The sequence below is a fragment of the Diaphorina citri genome, unplaced genomic scaffold (genome assembly GCF_000475195.1).
Source record: "Diaphorina citri unplaced genomic scaffold, Diaci psyllid genome assembly version 1.1 scaffold660, whole genome shotgun sequence".
Classification (NCBI taxonomy): domain Eukaryota; kingdom Metazoa; phylum Arthropoda; class Insecta; order Hemiptera; family Psyllidae; genus Diaphorina; species Diaphorina citri.
Window position 1 is genome coordinate 137,195 of NW_007378093.1, and position 18,001 is coordinate 155,195.

Below are 18,001 nucleotides of genomic sequence, written 5' to 3' on the forward strand. Positions count from 1 at the left end.
TTAACAAAAAAAATTTTGTTTTTTTTTTTTTTTTTTTTTTATCACGCTTTTGATTTAAGATGATCGTTAGTTAAATAGGTAATATTATGTGTGAAAATTGCAAGGTCTTGTAGCCCCTTTTAGCTGTTTTGCTTTCTCTTTCGAGTGAGTCCCAGGTAAGTTTTAACCATCAGGGAAGAAGGTAAGTGGAAAATGTGTTAATGTTTGTCTGTCTGTCCTACTGCTTTTAAAAGATACTGGGACATTATCAGGAAATTTCGGAAGTTTATCGAATAAATTATTACTTATCTATGTGTTAGTATTTTCACTTGTTCGTAAAATAGGGAATATTATGTGTGAAGGTTGCAAGGTCTTGTAGCCCCTTTTAGCTGTTTTGCTTTCTCTTTCAATCGAGTGAGTCCCAGGTAAGTTTTAACCATCAGGGAAGATAACCATCAGGGAAGAAGGTAAGTGGAAAATGTGTTAATGTTAGTCTGTCTGTCCTACTGCTTTTAAAAGATACTGGGACATTATCAGGAAATTTCGGAAGTTCATCGAATAAATTATTACTTATCTATGTGTTAGTATTTTCACTTGTTCGTCTTTTGTTATGTTCTTCTTGTCTTCACTCCTCAATGATTTTCTGCTGCCATCCTTTTCTCTTCTTCCTTCCCTCGTCCATTATTTCTTTCATTGTTGGTTCCTTCCTTCTTTCTTCCATCGACTTTCTCCTTCTTACTTTTCTCCTCTTTTGTTGGTAAAAAAAACCTTTTTTTTTTCATTTTTAGTCCGTCCTTCCTTTATTATTACAATAGTAATAAAAAGGTATAAGGGACGGACTATTGTTTTTAATTTCTGTCGGAACGGCTGGCTTTCTCCTATCCTGTCTTCCTTCTCTCTTCGATTTCGGGACGATAAGACCTTAGCAGTTACAGTTCCCTCTGTCAAACCTCTTTAAAAAAAAACCAATTCCACAACACAATATTTGTGCCAAGTTCACGTTTAGCATTTAGCAGTCCATTAATAGCGAGTTATTGCAACCAAAATTTGCGTCCAGTGAACTGAACTCTTTAACGGGACTCGAGCTTTGGTTGCTAAAACTCTCTAATGTGTGTGTAATGGAGCAGTTGCAAATGGGTAAAAATTATTAATAAATGGTCGATTCCTATGTAAAAAGTTGTGAAAAATCCTAATATGAGGTCAAAACTCCGAAAAAATAACTGTAAAAGGTCGAAAATTTAATTTTCATTTTCCGTTCTAATGAAAAAATTCGAAGAATTGTGACGTCAGTTTTCACGTCAAAATGCGCAGAAACGCTTGCGCACAAACAAACGAAGCGGGAGTCATGAAATATGACGTCATCGCCTACGGGAGCATATTAATTTTCATTTTCCGTTCTAATGAAAAAGTTCGAAGAATTGTGACGTCAGATTTCACGTCAAAATGCGCAGAAACGCTTGCGCACAAACAAACGAAGCGGGAGTCATGAAATATGACGTCATCGCCTACGGGAGCGTATGCCGTGATGTCAAAGTTTACGATTTACCGGTATTTTTTAAATCGATTTATCTTGGTATCTAGAAGTCGTAGAAGAAAAAGAAAAATTCCATTGGTCCTCATTTTTCCTGCTCTATGACTTTACCCAAGTAAGCGCAACTGATCTATTATGTATCACTTCACTGTTTGTTTCCCCCTCTTGGATGTCCACCTTACTCACATCACCCTCTTTGCTCACTCTCACTGAACCAATAACTTTCTAGATATAGTCAGCAGGGTGTCTACCAGACTGGAAAACCGGGAATTGTCAGGCACATTCCTTCTCTTTTGACAAAATTTTTGATGGCAAATTCGAGGGAATCAGGCTGTATGTCGTAAATTATTGGTGTAAAAAAAAAAAAGTGGATATAACTTTCGAAATTTTTTGATATTGGCTTGTTACAAGCGCATATTTCGTGAACCATCATTCCTAGAACCCTTGACCAGGGTGTCTACCAGACTGGAAAACCGGGAATTGTCAGGGAATTTCACGGAGACTGGAAAAGTCAGGGAATTGTCAGGGAATTTCTCAAAAAATTCACCGATCGATTTCTCGTGAAAAGTTACATAGGAAAGACTCCTTGGCTACTCTAATATGGAAACTCTTGTAAAAAAAAAAAAAAAATCATGTTGAAATATTTGGAGATATCACAGAGAGGAGAGAGGGAGCAGAGAGAACCTTCCAGTCTGAAAGCAGAAGAGAGAATGAGCTCTGACAAAAATCTAGGTCTGAAGAAACCTCCCCTTGACCCCCTACTACCAAAAACCATGTAGGGGGTCAGGGGAAATGTAGGGGGTTGAGAGGAGGATTCTTGACCATAGGTTTGAAGTTTGGACTTAATTTACTCATTTCCCCTTAATTTTCATAAATGGAAGGTCCTCATCGATTCTTCTGTGATAAGTCACCTATTCGCGGTTTGCTCGCGGTATCCGCGGTTTGTTCGCGGTATCCGCGGATTGTTCACGGTATCCGCGGTTTGTTCGCGTTATCCGCGGTTTGTTCGCGTTATCCGCGGTTTGTTCGCGGTATTCGCGTTTTGTTCGCGGTATCCGCGGTTTGTTCGCGGTATCCGCGGTTTGTTCGCGGTATCCGCGGTTTGTTCGCGGTATCCGCGGTTTGTTCGCGGTATCCGCGGTTTGTTCGCGGTATCCGCGGTTTGTTCGCGGTATCCGCGGTTTGTTCGCGGTATCCGCGGTTTGTTCGCGGTATCCGCGGTTTGTTCGCGGTATCCGCGGTTTGTTCGCGGTATCCGCGGTTTGTTCGCGGTATCCGCGGTTTGTTCGCGGTATCCGCGGTTTGTTCGCGGTATCCGCGGTTTGTTCGCGGTATCCGCGGTTTGTTCGCGGTATCCGCGGTTTGTTCGCGGTATCCGCGGTTTGTTCGCGGTATCCGCGGTTTGTTCGCGGTATCCGCGGTTTGTTCGCGGTATCCGCGGTTTGTTCGCGGTATCCGCGGTTTGTTCGCGGTATCCGCGGTTTGTTCGCGGTATCCGCGGTTTGTTCGCGGTATCCGCGGTTTGTTCGCGGTATCCGCGGTTTGTTCGCGGTATCCGCGGTTTGTTCGCGGTATCCGCGGTTTGTTCGCGGTATCCGCGGTTTGTTCGCGGTATCCGCGGTTTGTTCGCGGTATCCGCGGTTTGTTCGCGGTATCCGCGGTTTGTTCGCGGTATCCGCGGTTTGTTCGCGGTATCCGCGGTTTGTTCGCGGTATCCGCGGTTTGTTCGCGGTATCCGCGGTTTGTTCGCGGTATCCGCGGTTTGTTCGCGGTATCCGCGGTTTGTTCGCGGTATCCGCGGTTTGTTCGCGGTATCCGCGGTTTGTTCGCGGTATCCGCGGTTTGTTCGCGGTATCCGCGGTTTGTTCGCGGTATCCGCGGTTTGTTCGCGGTATCCGCGGTTTGTTCGCGGTATCCGCGGTTTGTTCGCGGTATCCGCGGTTTGTTCGCGGTATCCGCGGTTTGTTCGCGGTATCCGCGGTTTGTTCGCGGTATCCGCGGTTTGTTCGCGGTATCCGCGGTTTGTTCGCGGTATCCGCGGTTTGTTCGCGGTATCCGCGGTTTACGAGAAATTGATTGGTAATATTTTCAATTACTTGGGGCTTACAGTTAAAAAGTCATTTCTCGCGCACTGTTCGTGTACACTCGTTTGTTTTTTTCTAATTTACTTCTTCTTCTACTGTACCTTCGTCCCAACAGGTGAAATCATCTGTAGAAATTAGTCCAGAGAAGCTCGGAAACCATTTTCTCTGTGACGAAAAAAAGAAAATTCTTCTGTACCTAGTGAGATCAATTGGGCTTGAGTAAATGGGATAAAAAGAGCTTGACGCCAAATATGCATAACTCCATTTCTCCCACATTGAACTTGGAAACTTCTTCCATCACTCTGTCCACTAATTTTATTTGCCTTCGTTATACTTTTCTTCTGCTGACTTGAAATTCCACATTGTAAATTTTGTTCTAACCTCTTCTGTCCCCTCAGATTCTATTGTGTTTAACTTTAACCTCTTCTATCCTCTCGTCCCTTATTCCAATTCTTATTTTAACCTCTTCTGTGCCCTCTAATTCCAATTTTAACCTCTTCTGTCTCCGCAGGGTCTCACCGATACTCGATTTCGCCGGAAGAGTACATTTTCGCCGCCCTCAACATCTATCTGGATGTGGTCAACATATTCCTCTCTATTCTGCAAATACTGGGTGCCGCCAATTCGGACGATTAAACGACATTCTTGTCTGCGGCGGATAGTAGGTAAATTTTATATCGAGTTTTATTTAAGAGTGATGAACCTTGTGTCTGCAAATTTTCCCTATATCGATATAATTATTTTTGTTATATCGACTTTTGCGGAAGAATGGAAACCGTGCAAAATTGCAAATTTTTGTTCTATTGATACATCGAATTTATTTAAGAACGATGAACCTTGTGTCTGCAAAATTGCAAATGTTTATTCTATTGATATATCGACTTTTATTTACGAATGAGAACTTTGTGTCTGCAAAATTTGACTTTTGTGGAATAATAGAAACCGTGCAAAATTGCAAATTTTTGTTCTGTGTATTTTGATAGATCGATTTAAAAAAGTGTGTTTTGCAGCAAAATTTTCATGTGGTTTTGATTTGAAAAACAGCTAAGGCATCAATAATTGACGACCGACCTATGAAATATTGTAATGATTTTTTTCCCCGTCATAAATAAAATCACGTGGTTTTCATTCTTAAATTGTCGATATAACACCGATAGTGAGAGGGGAGAAAAACGAATTTGTACCTTGGCTGACTGCTGCCCCATGTTGAATTGCCTTGGCCGCTCGACTATTATGTTCAAGTTGAAACTCGTTGGCCGCTCGACTACTATCACTATTATTATGTAAGGCTGTGTTTATGTACAGGGCCATCGTAGGCCATCGTCGGCCTTTTTGCGTGTAAAGTTGGCGGGAAATTCGAATTTTTGATTTTTTTTCCGCAACTTGTACAATCTGAATTAATTTTTTACTTTTTATCTTTAGTTTGCACGTTTATATTATACTTTTCATTTATATTAGCTATTAAAAACAAGCAAATTACAAAGCAAACAAAAATAAATATAAAATGAATTTGTATTAAATCCTAGGAAATTTATTCCCTCGTAGATTTGTATTTTATTATCAAACTTTTCTGTGTGACCCTCTGTAAATAACCCTAAAAAATTGGACAAATCATTGCATGGTCAATTAATCGTAGAACCAGGAAGGTCTTATCCTCCCAAAATCGAAGAGAGAAGGAAGACAGGATAGGATAAAGCCAGCCGTTCCGAGAACGAACATTATTCCTCCAAGACAAAATCCGCCCTAGACGGGAATCGAACCCGCGGCCTAGCGCTTACAAGCTACCAACCAAGCTAACTAGGCTGGCTGTTCTAAATTTTCATTTTGTGGCTTTCATCCCAACATGTGGGGAATAAAATCAGCGATTTTCAGAATGAAAATTGATCTTGATAGCTCAGAACCGCTAGGTCGCCTGCTAATCAAAAGGTCGCGGGTTCAAACCCCAAATGGCAAATGAAAAGTTTGATTGTAAAATACCGACCTCAGTCTCGATCAAGTGTCTTGAACTTTTTTTAAAAATCTTACAATACTCGTATTTTTAAAGTTAATTATGATGATTCCACTTTGTGTTTTTCAGCTGTAGACCACTTGTGACGTTATTGTCTACAAGAACATTGGCTTCAATGTCAATGAAATGGAAGTCAAACAGAATCAAAACCTTGTTCTTTTAATTTATTCAACTAACCATTTCCACAACACAATATTTGTGCCAAGTTCACGTTTAGCGTTTAGCAGTCCATTAATAGCGAGTTATTGCAACCAAAATTTGCGTCCAGTTAACTAAACTCTTTAACGGGACTCAAATTTTGGTTGCAAAAACTCTCTAATGTGTGTGTAATGGAGCAGTTGCAAATGGGTAAAAATTATTAATAAATGGTCGATTCCTATGTAAAAAGTTAGGAAGAATACTTAATGGGGACTTTTGAGACAAGAATAACTGTTTTTACATGTATTTTTCCTATGGCGCACATTAAAAGTGGACACACTGTATATTTAGGACTCGCACTTCGTGCTCCACCCCCCAAGGAAAGTAAAAAAGGAGCTTGAAAAACATTTCCTGTAGCTTATTCAATATCTCATGTCTCGTGTTTTTCGTATAATAAGGACATTTTTTTTATATTCTTTTTTTCTTTTGGTTTTCCAATTTTTTCACGTCCATTATTTATAAAAAGCCAAAGAAAAGGGAGCGTTCGCAGCCAGGTTGAATGTTGAGGTAAATTTAAGACTGGTCTACTTTCCCCGAGACAATATTATAAATCCTAGGAAGTTTTATTCCCTCGTAGATTTGTATTTTATTATCAAACTTTTCTGTGTGACCCTCTGTAAATAACCCTAAAAAATTGGACAAATCATTGCATGGTCAATTAATCGTAGAACCAGGAAGGTCTTATCGTCCCGAAATCGAAGAGAGAAGGAAGACAGGATAGGATAAAGCCAGCCGTTCCGAGAACGAACATTATCCCTTCAAGACAAAATCCGCCCCAGGCGGGAATCGAACCCGCGGCCTAGCGCTTACAAGCTACCAACCAAGCTAACTAGGCTGGCTGTTCTAAATTTTCATTTTGTGGCTTTCATCCCAACATGTGGGGAATAAATTTTCAGAATGAAAATTGATCTTGATAGCTCAGAACCCTAGCGGTCGCCTCCTGATCAAAAGGTCGCGGGTTCAAATCCCCAAGTGACAATGAAAAGTTTGATAGTAAAATACCGACCTCAGTCTCGATCAAGTGTCTTGAACTTATTTTAATAATCTTACAATAATATTAATATTAAAGTTAATTATAATGTACCTTCACTATTTAATGACTTTTTTTTCCTATGAAAATAATTCGACTTTTTTTTCCCTGTATTGTAAACTGAGGTGTCAGTGTTCGTTAAGGGTAACTTAATAAAAGGTTGAGAAATGAGAATTGTTCTCAATGAATTATGATTCCCTACTTTACAGTATCTATTTTGAGTTAAACATTATTATTTTTTTTTTTTTTCATTTGGGTAATATAATAATATAACACTTACCTTATTTATTTATGTTTAAATAAGTTTTTCGGGTTTTTCTAAAGAAGTACATATTTTGTGCAGTTTGTATTTACACAAATTGGTTTTCTTTACCAGTATTTGTAAATTTTGGGTTTAAAAATTGCTGAAATACTTTGCTCGTATTTTCCTATCGCAATTTCCCTCTCTCGAAGTTCGTTTTCCCTTTTTGGGTGTGATAGCGCCTGTACTAAACCACAGGAAAAAGAGGGGAAGCGAGCTTCAGAAAGGGGGAAATTCCGACAGGAAAATATAACTTTTCTTTTAATCTACCGAACATTCAGTAAAATTAGAAATTACTAAGACCTCTCTCCCACCTATGGATAAACTACCCTCCTTCTTGGCAGCTCTTGTCACTCGGACTGGTAACCTGAAAATCAGGGGTTCGAATACCGGTGGGAGGTCGAAAAAAAAAAAATGAAAATGAACTAGAAATTTAACATTCCATTTTATCCCTCACAATTTTTGGTTGACTGTAACTCAAATGAAAATAAAAAAAGGATGAAAAAAAAAATCTAGGCAATTTTTTTGTATCCTATACTTAGTACTGATTTTTTTTCTTTCTTTTTTTTACCTTCAGTTTCTTTTATTATTCTTTTTCATAAGAAATTTCAATATTTTTCGGAGCCTTTCTTGACAAAATTGTTTAACTTACCATCTACTAATAGTAATAACAGCATCATGTACAAAAATTTACTCAACGGGTCATGTGTGAAAGAGACTAACCCCTATTGTTAAATATTTTAATGGCCGGATCTACAGTGTTTAAACTCGGTTTAACTCTTGAATTAACCAATCTGATTGGTTGATTTCAAGCTTTTTAGCCAATCAGATTAAACTCTGTGGCCCCAGCCTTAAGATTCTTAAAATAATGATTAAATAATCAATTAAAGAAGCAAATTAAATACATATTATTGAAATAATTATCCGAGGCCCCCTTTAATATACCCAAGTTGGTAACCTGCTTCGGTAGTGTAGTGGTCAAGACGCTCGCCTGGTAATCAGGAGAGCGCGGGTTCAATCCCAGCCGAGGCAAGAAATTTTAATCTCATTTATTTGAGAAAAAATATCCGTTTCCTAAAATATAGAAGGTAATAAAGGGGCCTTTTTTCTATCAAAGATTGAAATCGCCCAGCTTAAATTGCATTGAAAAGGCTTTCTTATTTTTTTATTTTTATTTATCAAAACACCCACTCGAAAAAAAGTCCATGCTAAAAAAAAAAAAATGCTTTCCTTTACAAACAAGAAATGAATTCAATTAGAAGGTAATAAAGGGGCCTTTTTTCTATCAAAGATTGAAATCGCCCTGCTTAAGTTGCATTGAAAAGGCTTTCTTATTTTTTTATTTATCAAAACACCCACTCGAAAAAAGTCCATGCTGAGAAAAAAAAATGCTTTCCTTTACTAACAAGAAATGAATTAAGCTGACAGAAAATGCTTTCCTTCACAAACAAATGAATTTAAGCTGTCCGTTTTCTCAAAATTAAAATAAATAAAAACTAAACAAAAAATACTATTAGATAAGGAAATAGCTATTTTATTTGTTTATTTCGTGTAACATATAAATAATTAACGAGCTGGTAAACCTAATTTGTTCCAATTACATTCTATTTTTATGTTTATTTCGACGAGTTTTTTATTTATTCTCAGTCAGGGGGTCGTCCTACAGTGCTATTTGGCACTTGACATTTACAATCTCAGCCTAAAGGACCGTTCCCACTATTTATTCTCAGTCAGGGGGTCGTCCTACAGTGCTATTTGGCACTTGACATTTACAATCTCAGCCTAAAGGACCGTTCCCTCTTGTGCGGGAAAAAAGCGTGTCGTGTGTAGTGGGAACACTCTGGTGCGGCCCAGTCTCCTGAACGAGTTTGAAGTTCTTTATCCGGATATAACCCGAATTTCATCTGGATATAACACGAATTTTATCCGGATATAACCCGAATTTTATCCGGATATAAACCGAATTTCATCCGACTATAATCCGATTTTTATCCTGATATCATATAACCCGAATTTTAGCCAGATATAAACTGAATTTACTTGTGCGGGAAAAAAGCGTGTCGTGTGTAGTGGGAACACTCTGGTGCGGCCCAGTCTCCTGAACGAATTTGAAGTTCTTTATAGAGACTTTATCCGGATATAACCCGAATTTTATCGGGATATAAACCGAATTTTATCCTGCTATAACCCGAATTTTATCCGGCTATAACCAGAATTTCATCCGGATAAAAACCGAATTTTATCCGGATATAAACCGGATTTTATCCTGCTATAACCCGAATTTTCGTCAGACTGTTGAGACTGTTCCTCATCAGAAATACTCCTCATCCTCCCCATTCACACAGGAGAACAGGAACTGATTGATAGTGACGGCAATGCGACGTGGTTCATTCATAATAATAATAATATTGAAGTTTATTTTATAACACATTAACAATAAAATATTCTTTTGGAATAAATCCCTTTAAGTACTAGAGTACTTTTAGGGAATTCTTCTTAATTATTTTTCTTCTTAAATTTTCTTCATCTTCTTTATTAGTTCATTCTTAAGTTTCATTTATCTTTCATTACTTCTTGATAGGTAGAATTCTTTTATTTTTAATTTCATTTTCTTTTCATTTTTAATTTAAGTTCGTCTGGTAATTCGTTTAATAATTACCAGACGAACATGTTGGGGCCCAGTCTCCTGAACGAATTTAAAGTTCTTTATCGGGATATAAACCGAATTTCATCCGACTATAATCCGATTTTTATCCTGATATCATATAACCCGAATTTTAGCCAGATATAAACCGAATTTTGTCCGGATGTAAAGCGAATTTTAGACTGTCCCTTATCAGAAATACTCCTCATCCTCGTCATTCACACAGGAGAACAGGAACTGATTGATAGTGACGGCAATCCGCTGCGGTTCGTTCATATGCACATGGTGGGGCCCAGTTTCCTGAACGAATTTGAAGTTGCGCGCGCTCTTGCGGATTATGTCGAGAATTAAGTCGTACTTTTCGAGCCTCTCGTCGGTGAAAAATTCGGCGCGGATGTTGAGGTAGTTGCATTTGATTCGGGTGGCGTAGACCTGGATAAGCTCGAACGAGGGCGGATGAATGAACCCGCTCTGTGGGAGAGAAAACGTTAGAATTAGTATTTAATACAGTTAAAAAAAATAATAATAATAATAATAATAATAGCCTGGCGTTCCCAGTATGAACCTTCAAGGAATTTCATCCTAAATAGATAAGATTCGTTCTCGGAACGGCTTACTTTCTCCTATCCTGTCTTCCTTTTCTTCGTTTTCGGAAAGATCAGACCTTGGCCGTTACAGTTCCCTTTATCAAACCTCTTTTAAAAAAATCACTGCAGCTAAGGTCTTAAGTGAGGGGGGTTTCATCTTCTATTTGGTGATAATCTACCTCCATTATAATAATATAATGGCCTTCAAGCCGATATTTGTAGCCCAAACAACGCCCCAATACAGTCTATTTCGTCACGTGTGGACACGCCTTACCATAAGTCTCAAGTCTCGGTTGAACTTGTACACGTCGTCTCGCACTCTGGACGCACCTCGGATGAGTAACGTCTTGGCTGACTCTTCGGTTAGAGATCCCTTGTGGGCGTCGATACAGATGTCCTGTAGCTCCTTGAGAGAGCCGTGTGGACCTGGGTTGGGAGGAATTGCATCGTACCTGAGAAATCTGCAGAGAGGAAACGGATGAGAGAATGGATTAATAGAGAGAGAGTTGAAGAGAAAATAACAAGCTGGGCCCGTCCCTCCGGGCCCAACATTCTAAAATCCCCCCAAAACCAGTTTTTTGGCTTTGTGGTTCTCTGGACAAAATTTGCACCACCATTTTCGTGATCCTGGTAAAAAGACCTTTAATTTGATATATAGGTCGACCAGGTTTGAATAGCCCAACCTTCTAAAATCCCCCAAAAACCAGTTTTTTTGGCTTTATGGTTCTCTGGACAAGATTTGCACCACCATTTTCGTGACCCTGGTAAAAAGACCTTTAATTTGATACATAGGTCGACCAGGTTTGGATAAGTCCTTCTATGGGAACAGACAGTGACAGACAGACAGACAGACGACACCGAAGCGAATACAATAGTCCGTCCCTTATACCTTTTTATTACTATTGTAATAATAAAGAAAGGACGGACTAAAAACACATTGAATTGAACGGCGCTCATGAGAAAAATAAACAAGAAATAACGCTTCCTTGTTTCAGATTTTAATAATTATAATTTTCAAGGGTGTACGAGTGTTTGTAAGAGAAAATCAAAGGGGTCATCATTAAACAGGACTCTTAGCCCAACCGTATAAGACAACTTTCAAGAATATTAAGGACTTTTAAAAAGGAAGAAGGGAAAAATTAAAGGTGGTAGAAAATACCCTTCACGTTGTATTCGTTAGTAGATTAGGTATGTTCTAATGATAATATTGCAACTAATAATATCCACCATTAATTAAAAATTGGCATCGACCCGCGACCCCTCTATGTCTAACCTTCTAACCCAATACTTGAACCCATCACACGACACAATACATCCGTAGAAACGAAAAGTATTTACATTTTGATTGAAAGCAAATATTTTTTTCTTGTAAACAAAAGCTAAACAGACAGAGTGACAGACAGACGACACCGTAGCGAATACAATAGTCCGTCCCTTATACCTTCTTATTACTATTGTAATAATAAAGGAAGGACGGACTAAAAAGTAATAGGATAAGGAGAGTAAAAAAGGAGTCACCATGAAAATCTCCAGTAACGAATGTTAGGCCAGGCAATCACTATCAGGCATACCTGACACCTGATGAGCAAACACACTATGAGGTAGACCAGATCAGGTGTACCTGTCGTCAGGTTTACCTGATGGTGAGTGACAGGCCTAACAATTGAAATTATGTAGAAATAGAAAGTAAAAACATATTGTCTGGCTGGGGCACGTTTAACAGGGAGTAGACCATTTGCTTCCTTGTTTGTTTGTTTGTTTACATGCGTGTATGTAAATGAGTGCAGAATGTGCGAGTGTGTGTGTGTAAATAGTGTCAGTAATTGCTCACAATAATGAACTTAGTCCATTATTGTGAGTGTAGTCACTAAAACAAAAAAAAAAGACCAGCTTAGTCTGGCTGGGGGACTTTAAACAGGGAGCACTGGGAGCACACCAGCCTGAAATTTTGCCTTGCTAAAGACTTAGCAAAGGTTGAGTGCGAAAGGCATCATCCACTCGTAAACATTTTGTAGCCAAAACCAAATGTCAGCCCAAAGCAATCACCCGAGATAGAGCTAATTGAGAGGCTGACGAAAAACGCCGACCCCGTCTGAACACGGGAAAAGGCGAAGAAGAAGTAATACTTACTTTAGAATAGTATCGCCCTGAAAGTCAGCAAACTTGGCATCCGTATTGTACGCAATGGGGGCCACAGAATTTTTCAGAATGAAAATTGATCTTGATAGCTCAGAACCCTAGCGGTCGCCTCCTGATCAAAAGGTCGCGGGTTCAAATCCCCAAGTGACAATGAAAAGTTTGATAGTAAAATACCGACCTCAGTCTCGATCAAGTGTCTTGAACTTATTTTAATAATCTTACAATAATATTAATATTAAAGTTAATTATAATGTACCTTCACTATTTAATGACTTTTTTTTCCTATGAAAATAATTCGACTTTTTTTTCCCTGTATTGTAAACTGAGGTGTCAGTGTTCGTTAAGGGTAACTTAATAAAAGGTTGAGAAATGAGAATTGTTCTCAATGAATTATGATTCCCTACTTTACAGTATCTATTTTGAGTTAAACATTATTATTTTTTTTTTTTTTCATTTGTGTAATATAATAATATAACACTTACCTTATTTATTTATGTTTAAATAAGTTTTTCGGGTTTTTCTAAAGAAGTACATATTTTGTGCAGTTTGTATTTACACAAATTGGTTTTCTTTACCAGTATTTGTAAATTTTGGGTTTAAAAATTGCTGAAATACTTTGCTCGTATTTTCCTATCGCAATTTCCCTCTCTCGAAGTTCGTTTTCCCTTTTTGGGTGTGATAGCGCCTGTACTAAACCACAGGAAAAAGAGGGGAAGCGAGCTTCAGAAAGGGGGAAATTCCGACAGGAAAATATAACTTTTCTTTTAATCTACCGAACGAACATTCAGTAAAATTAGAAAATACTAAGACCTCTCTCCCACCTATGGATAAACTACCCTCCTTCTTGGCAGCTCTTGTCACTTGGACTGGTAACCCGAAAATCAGGGGTTCGAATTCCGGCGGGAGGTCGAAAAAAAAAAAAATGAAAATGAACTAGAAATTTAACATTCCATTTTATCCCTCACAGTTTTTGGTTGACTGTAACTCAAATGAAAATAAAAAAAGGATGGAAAAAAAAAACTAATTTTTTTGTATCCTATAGTACTGATTTTTTTCTTTTTTTTACCTTCAGTTTCTTTTATTATTATTTTTCATAAGAAATTTCAATATTTTTCGGAGCCTTTCTTGAAAAATTTGTTAAACTTACCATCTACTAATAGTAATAACAGCATCATGTACAAAAAATTACTCAACGGGTCATGTGTGAAAGAGACTATAACCCCTATTGTTAAATATTTTAATGGCCGGATCTACACTGTTTAAACTCGGTTTAACTCTTGAATTAACCAATCTGATTGGTTGATTTCAAGCTTTTTAGCCAATCAGATTAAACTCTGTGGCCCCTAATGTTTGTGGGTATCCGAGAGGTTGGCGGTTTTCTGGCGAATGTCTTTGAAGTGCGTTGCACTAGTTTGGACGTGTTTGCAAAGCATCGTGCAATGCAATGCAAATGATGTACCTACTATAGGCGATTACTAGTTGAGTATATACGCGTACCTATGTATGTAGGTACCTGTACCTATAAACGCATGTACCTATGTTATGTACCTTTACCTTTTGGTGTCTCGTGATGATAATGGTGTGATAAGAACGTACTGAGCACATGTTACCCTTGAGAATACTCTGAGACGGTTCCGGCATGTTCTCAGAGCGTGCTTAGAGGTAGATTTTAACCCATCCTTTAGGGCTGTTTGCCCCACATTACGATTACCGGTCGGGGCGGATTTTATCCTGAACAGCTGGCTTTTCCTATCCTGTCTTCCTTCTCTCTTCGCTTTCGGGGACGGTAAGACCTTAGCAGTTAAAGCTCCCTCTATCAAACCTATTTGAAATAAGAAACCCCAGCCTAGTTAGCTTAGTTGGTAGTGCGTCTGCCTTGTAAGCGCTAGGCCGCGGGTTCGATTCCCGCCCGGGGCGGATTTTATCAAATAGACTACAAATTAGAGGTCGCTGAAGAAAAATTATGTAGATCCTCTTTAGATTCTGCCTTGGTGGTGTAGTGTTCAAGGCGCTCGCCTGGTAAACAGGAGGGTTAAATCCCAGCCGAGACATGAAATTTCATCTTCATTTATACCTACTTAGTTGAGAATTTGACACTACTACTAAAAGTATCTCCTAGGTAATCAGGCTAGGTTAGCTTCATTGGTAGTACGTCTTTCTTGTAAGTGCTAGGCCGCGGGTTCCATTCCCGCCTGGGGCGTATTTTATCCTGATGGGATAATGTTCGTTCTCGGAACGGCTGGCTTTCTCGTTCTCGCGGTAGACGGGCTGCCCTCCAAACTAAAAATAAGCTGACAAGAATATTTTGACTGTACTGTAACTGAAGCATGACTTAAATGGTGGGAATTCGACTTTTTAGTTTCATTTGAGTGGTAGCTACCGCGCACGCGCAAATGGTAGAAACTGGATTCTGAAATGGGTTATGGGGGCATTTATCCGGTTTCTACCCGGATTCTATCTGGGTTTTGCCCGGATTCTATCTGGGTTCTACCCGGATTCTATCTGGGTTCTACCCGGATTCTATCTGGGTTTTACCCGGATATAATCCCATTTTGGTTAATACTTGGGAGGAAGGACTCATTACTTACCTTAGGGTAGTGTGAGGACAGTCCATGGCCAGGTAAATCTATACAGAGGACAGACACTCGGTCTGTAATGAATGGCAGAAGATGATCGAATGTACCAGCGTTGTCCAACCAGCCGTGTATGGCTACGATGGGCTGGTTCTCTTTGGATCCCCATAGCTTGCCTGGAAAAAGTCATGGAAAAGGAATAAGACATTGTCTTGTTTCTTGTTTCTTAACGTCTATCAGATAGGGGACAGTCCATAATCCACTCCAGTCAAGTGAAGACCATGTCTAGAAATATGAATAAGACATAAAGAAGCAAATCTAGGCGCACGGCCGTGCGCCAGGCCAAGTTCCGGCCTGAGCATGCCAGTGTGTTATTAAATATTATTGAAATAATTATCCGAGGCCCCCTTTAATATACCCTAGTTGGTAACCTGCTTCGGTGGTGTAGTGGTCAAGACGCTCGCCTGGTAATCAGGAGAGCGCGGGTTCAATCCCAGCCGAGGCAAGAAATTTTAATCTCATTTATTTGACTGAACACGGGAAAAGGCGAAGAAGAAGTAATACTTACTTTAGAATAGTATCGCCCTGAAAGTCAGCAAACTTGGCATCCGTATTGTACGCAATGGGGGCCACAGAATCCAACGCTATGATCAGATCCACCTAAACAAACAAATTAATCAATATTATTAATGAAATTAAACAATTTTATTAATCAAATTAAACAATATTATTAAGTAGGTAACCTATGATAGTGAGCCGCCATTTTTGTTTCTATTGAAGGGATTTTCTTTGAGGTTTGGTAAACTTTGATAGAGTTAACTGTAATTGCTAATGTCTTATCGTCCCGAAAGCGAAGAGAGAAGGAAGACAGGATATGAGAAAGACAGCTACTTTGAAAGCATGTGGTCTGTGTCGTAGCATGCCTATTACCCACCTCGTCAGGATACAGGGCAGTGAAGACAAAGGACACATTGCACCCCATTGAGTGACCCATCAGTGAGATCCGCTTCCACCCATAGTGTCCCATGATACGACGTAACACTAGCACGTTGTCCATCATACAGTCATATTGAAAACCCTGGGGGGAGGAAAAAAATACAAATCACAAATTACGAGTAGTATTATGGTGGGTCCAGACTTGTGCAATGCAACGTGCAATGCAATGAAATTCGTTAGTTTGGACGTGTTTGAGAAAGTTGTAGCAAAGAATAAGACATTGGTTATCCTAAAACAGAGGTTCGGAGCGATAAAAAGGACATAAGGAACATATCGGTTATCCTAAACAGACAAGGTTGTTTTCGCGTTCTGGGAACGGCTAACTTTCTCCTATCCTGTCTTCCTGCTCTCTTCGATTTCGGGACAAAATTCGCTGGCTTCGCAGCCTTTATGCACCAGTTTCCAATGGATAATCGAAGTTGAGTAACTTTGCGCCCAGTTAGTATCCGTATGGATGAGCATCTAGGCCAGGGTTGTCCAACCTTTGCGCACCCGAGGGCCACAAGAGACCAAGGTAGAGAGTTGGCGGGCCGCAAAGTTAAAAATTCAACTCACAGGTGGGGCCTTCTACACGGGCCTTTGCGGGCTTTCGCGGGCCGCAGAAATGAACTCGCGGGCCGCATGCCCCTTGGGCCGCGGGTTGGACAACCCTGATCTAGGCGTACTGCTGGCTTTTTTCGCCCCCACTCCGGCTGGGTAAGGTTAATGTGATACTGTTACTCCGCGTGTGGAGAACCTTGGACTTACCACATACGTAGCCCCACGGCACGGGGATTTTGACCTCTTCTGTGAACGTCAACAGACCCATCGCGTACCAAAAGGTTGAACGGCTGGGTCTTTATAAATATGCCTTCTAAAACGGTGTCTCTGTGAAACAAAATAAAATACTCATTGCCAGCCTAGTTAGCTTGGTTGGTAGTGCGTCTGCCTTGTAAGCGCTAGGCCGCGGGTTCGATTCCCGCCCGGGGCGGATTTTATCCTGATGGGATAATGTTCGTTCTCGGAACGGCTGGCTTTCTCCTATCCTGTCTTCCTTCTCTCCTCGATTTCGGGACGATAAGACCATAGCAGTTACAGTTCCCTCTGTCAAACCTCTTAAAAAAAAAAAAAATACTCATTACTTGGTAATAGAAAGTAATTAAGTGGGAAACACACTACTATCGATGGTTCTGACTCCCCATGACTTCACGTGACGTGATGGTAGTGTGGTTGTCCTGAACGAGATTACCTACAATATTATGGGGAAACTTTGAACTACATCTTTCTGACTCCCCATGAGCTCGCGTGACGTGGTGGTAATAATGTGTTTCTACCTTAGTAATGCACCCAAAGATGACGGCCTACTCGGCCTTGTTAGATTGAAATGTAGCGCGCCGACCTTCCAAGCCAACTAGGCTGGCAGATGCCTTGACCTTCACAAAAATGCATCCGTGAAAATATAAAAGTCACATGAATTTTTTCCCATGACTTTTACCTATTCGGCTACCAATACCGGCCGGTCCCCTTATTGATAATGATAACTAATTGGCAATTCACGTAGGTACTAGGGTTGCCAACCGTACGTTATTTCCCGGAACAATCCGTATTTTTGTCAAAAATCAAATGTTCCGCCGGAACACACCTTTGTTCCGGTTTTTTCCAAATCTATGGAAAATACGGGAACTGACTAATAAACAGAAAAAATTACAAAAAAAAAAGTTTAAAAAGATAGGTTCCTACGTACGAAAAACACAAAGTTTTTTTACTTATCTAAGAGAATGTTTTTTTTTTAATTATTAATTAAACCAAGGTTGTTTTTATTTCGAATTGCTTCATTGGCATTTGTTCTTTTTATTTGATGAAAAATAGTTTTTTTGTTTGGGGGGGGGGGGTTTCCTTCCCTTTTTCCCAGGAAAAAACCGGGAAATCCGTTTTTTTTCCCCATTTTGCTA

The 18,001-nt window shown here is 39.6% G+C and overlaps 2 protein-coding genes across 2 annotated transcripts in view; one reads left to right on the plus strand and one right to left on the minus strand.

Moving 5' to 3' along the window:
• Positions 1-4,749, plus strand: part of LOC103510970 (protein lifeguard 1-like) — an 8,652-nt gene extending 3,903 nt beyond the window's left edge. The window contains exon 4 of the mRNA XM_017444799.2: positions 4,106-4,749. Coding sequence (XP_017300288.1) covers positions 4,106-4,230 — 125 coding nt within the window. The 3' untranslated portion in view covers positions 4,231-4,749. The remainder of the gene's footprint in view (positions 1-4,105) is intronic.
• Positions 4,750-9,175: 4,426 nt separating this feature from the next.
• Positions 9,176-18,001, minus strand: part of LOC103510971 (probable serine hydrolase) — a 10,093-nt gene continuing 1,267 nt past the window's right edge. Inside the window, exons 2-6 of the mRNA XM_026824869.1 lie at positions 16,818-16,937; positions 15,037-15,250; positions 12,493-12,582; positions 10,637-10,823; positions 9,176-10,246 (exon numbers count right to left, since the gene is read on the minus strand). Coding sequence (XP_026680670.1) covers positions 9,968-10,246; positions 10,637-10,823; positions 12,493-12,582; positions 15,037-15,250; positions 16,818-16,878 — 831 coding nt within the window. The 5' untranslated portion in view covers positions 16,879-16,937 and the 3' untranslated portion in view covers positions 9,176-9,967. The remainder of the gene's footprint in view (positions 10,247-10,636; positions 10,824-12,492; positions 12,583-15,036; positions 15,251-16,817; positions 16,938-18,001) is intronic.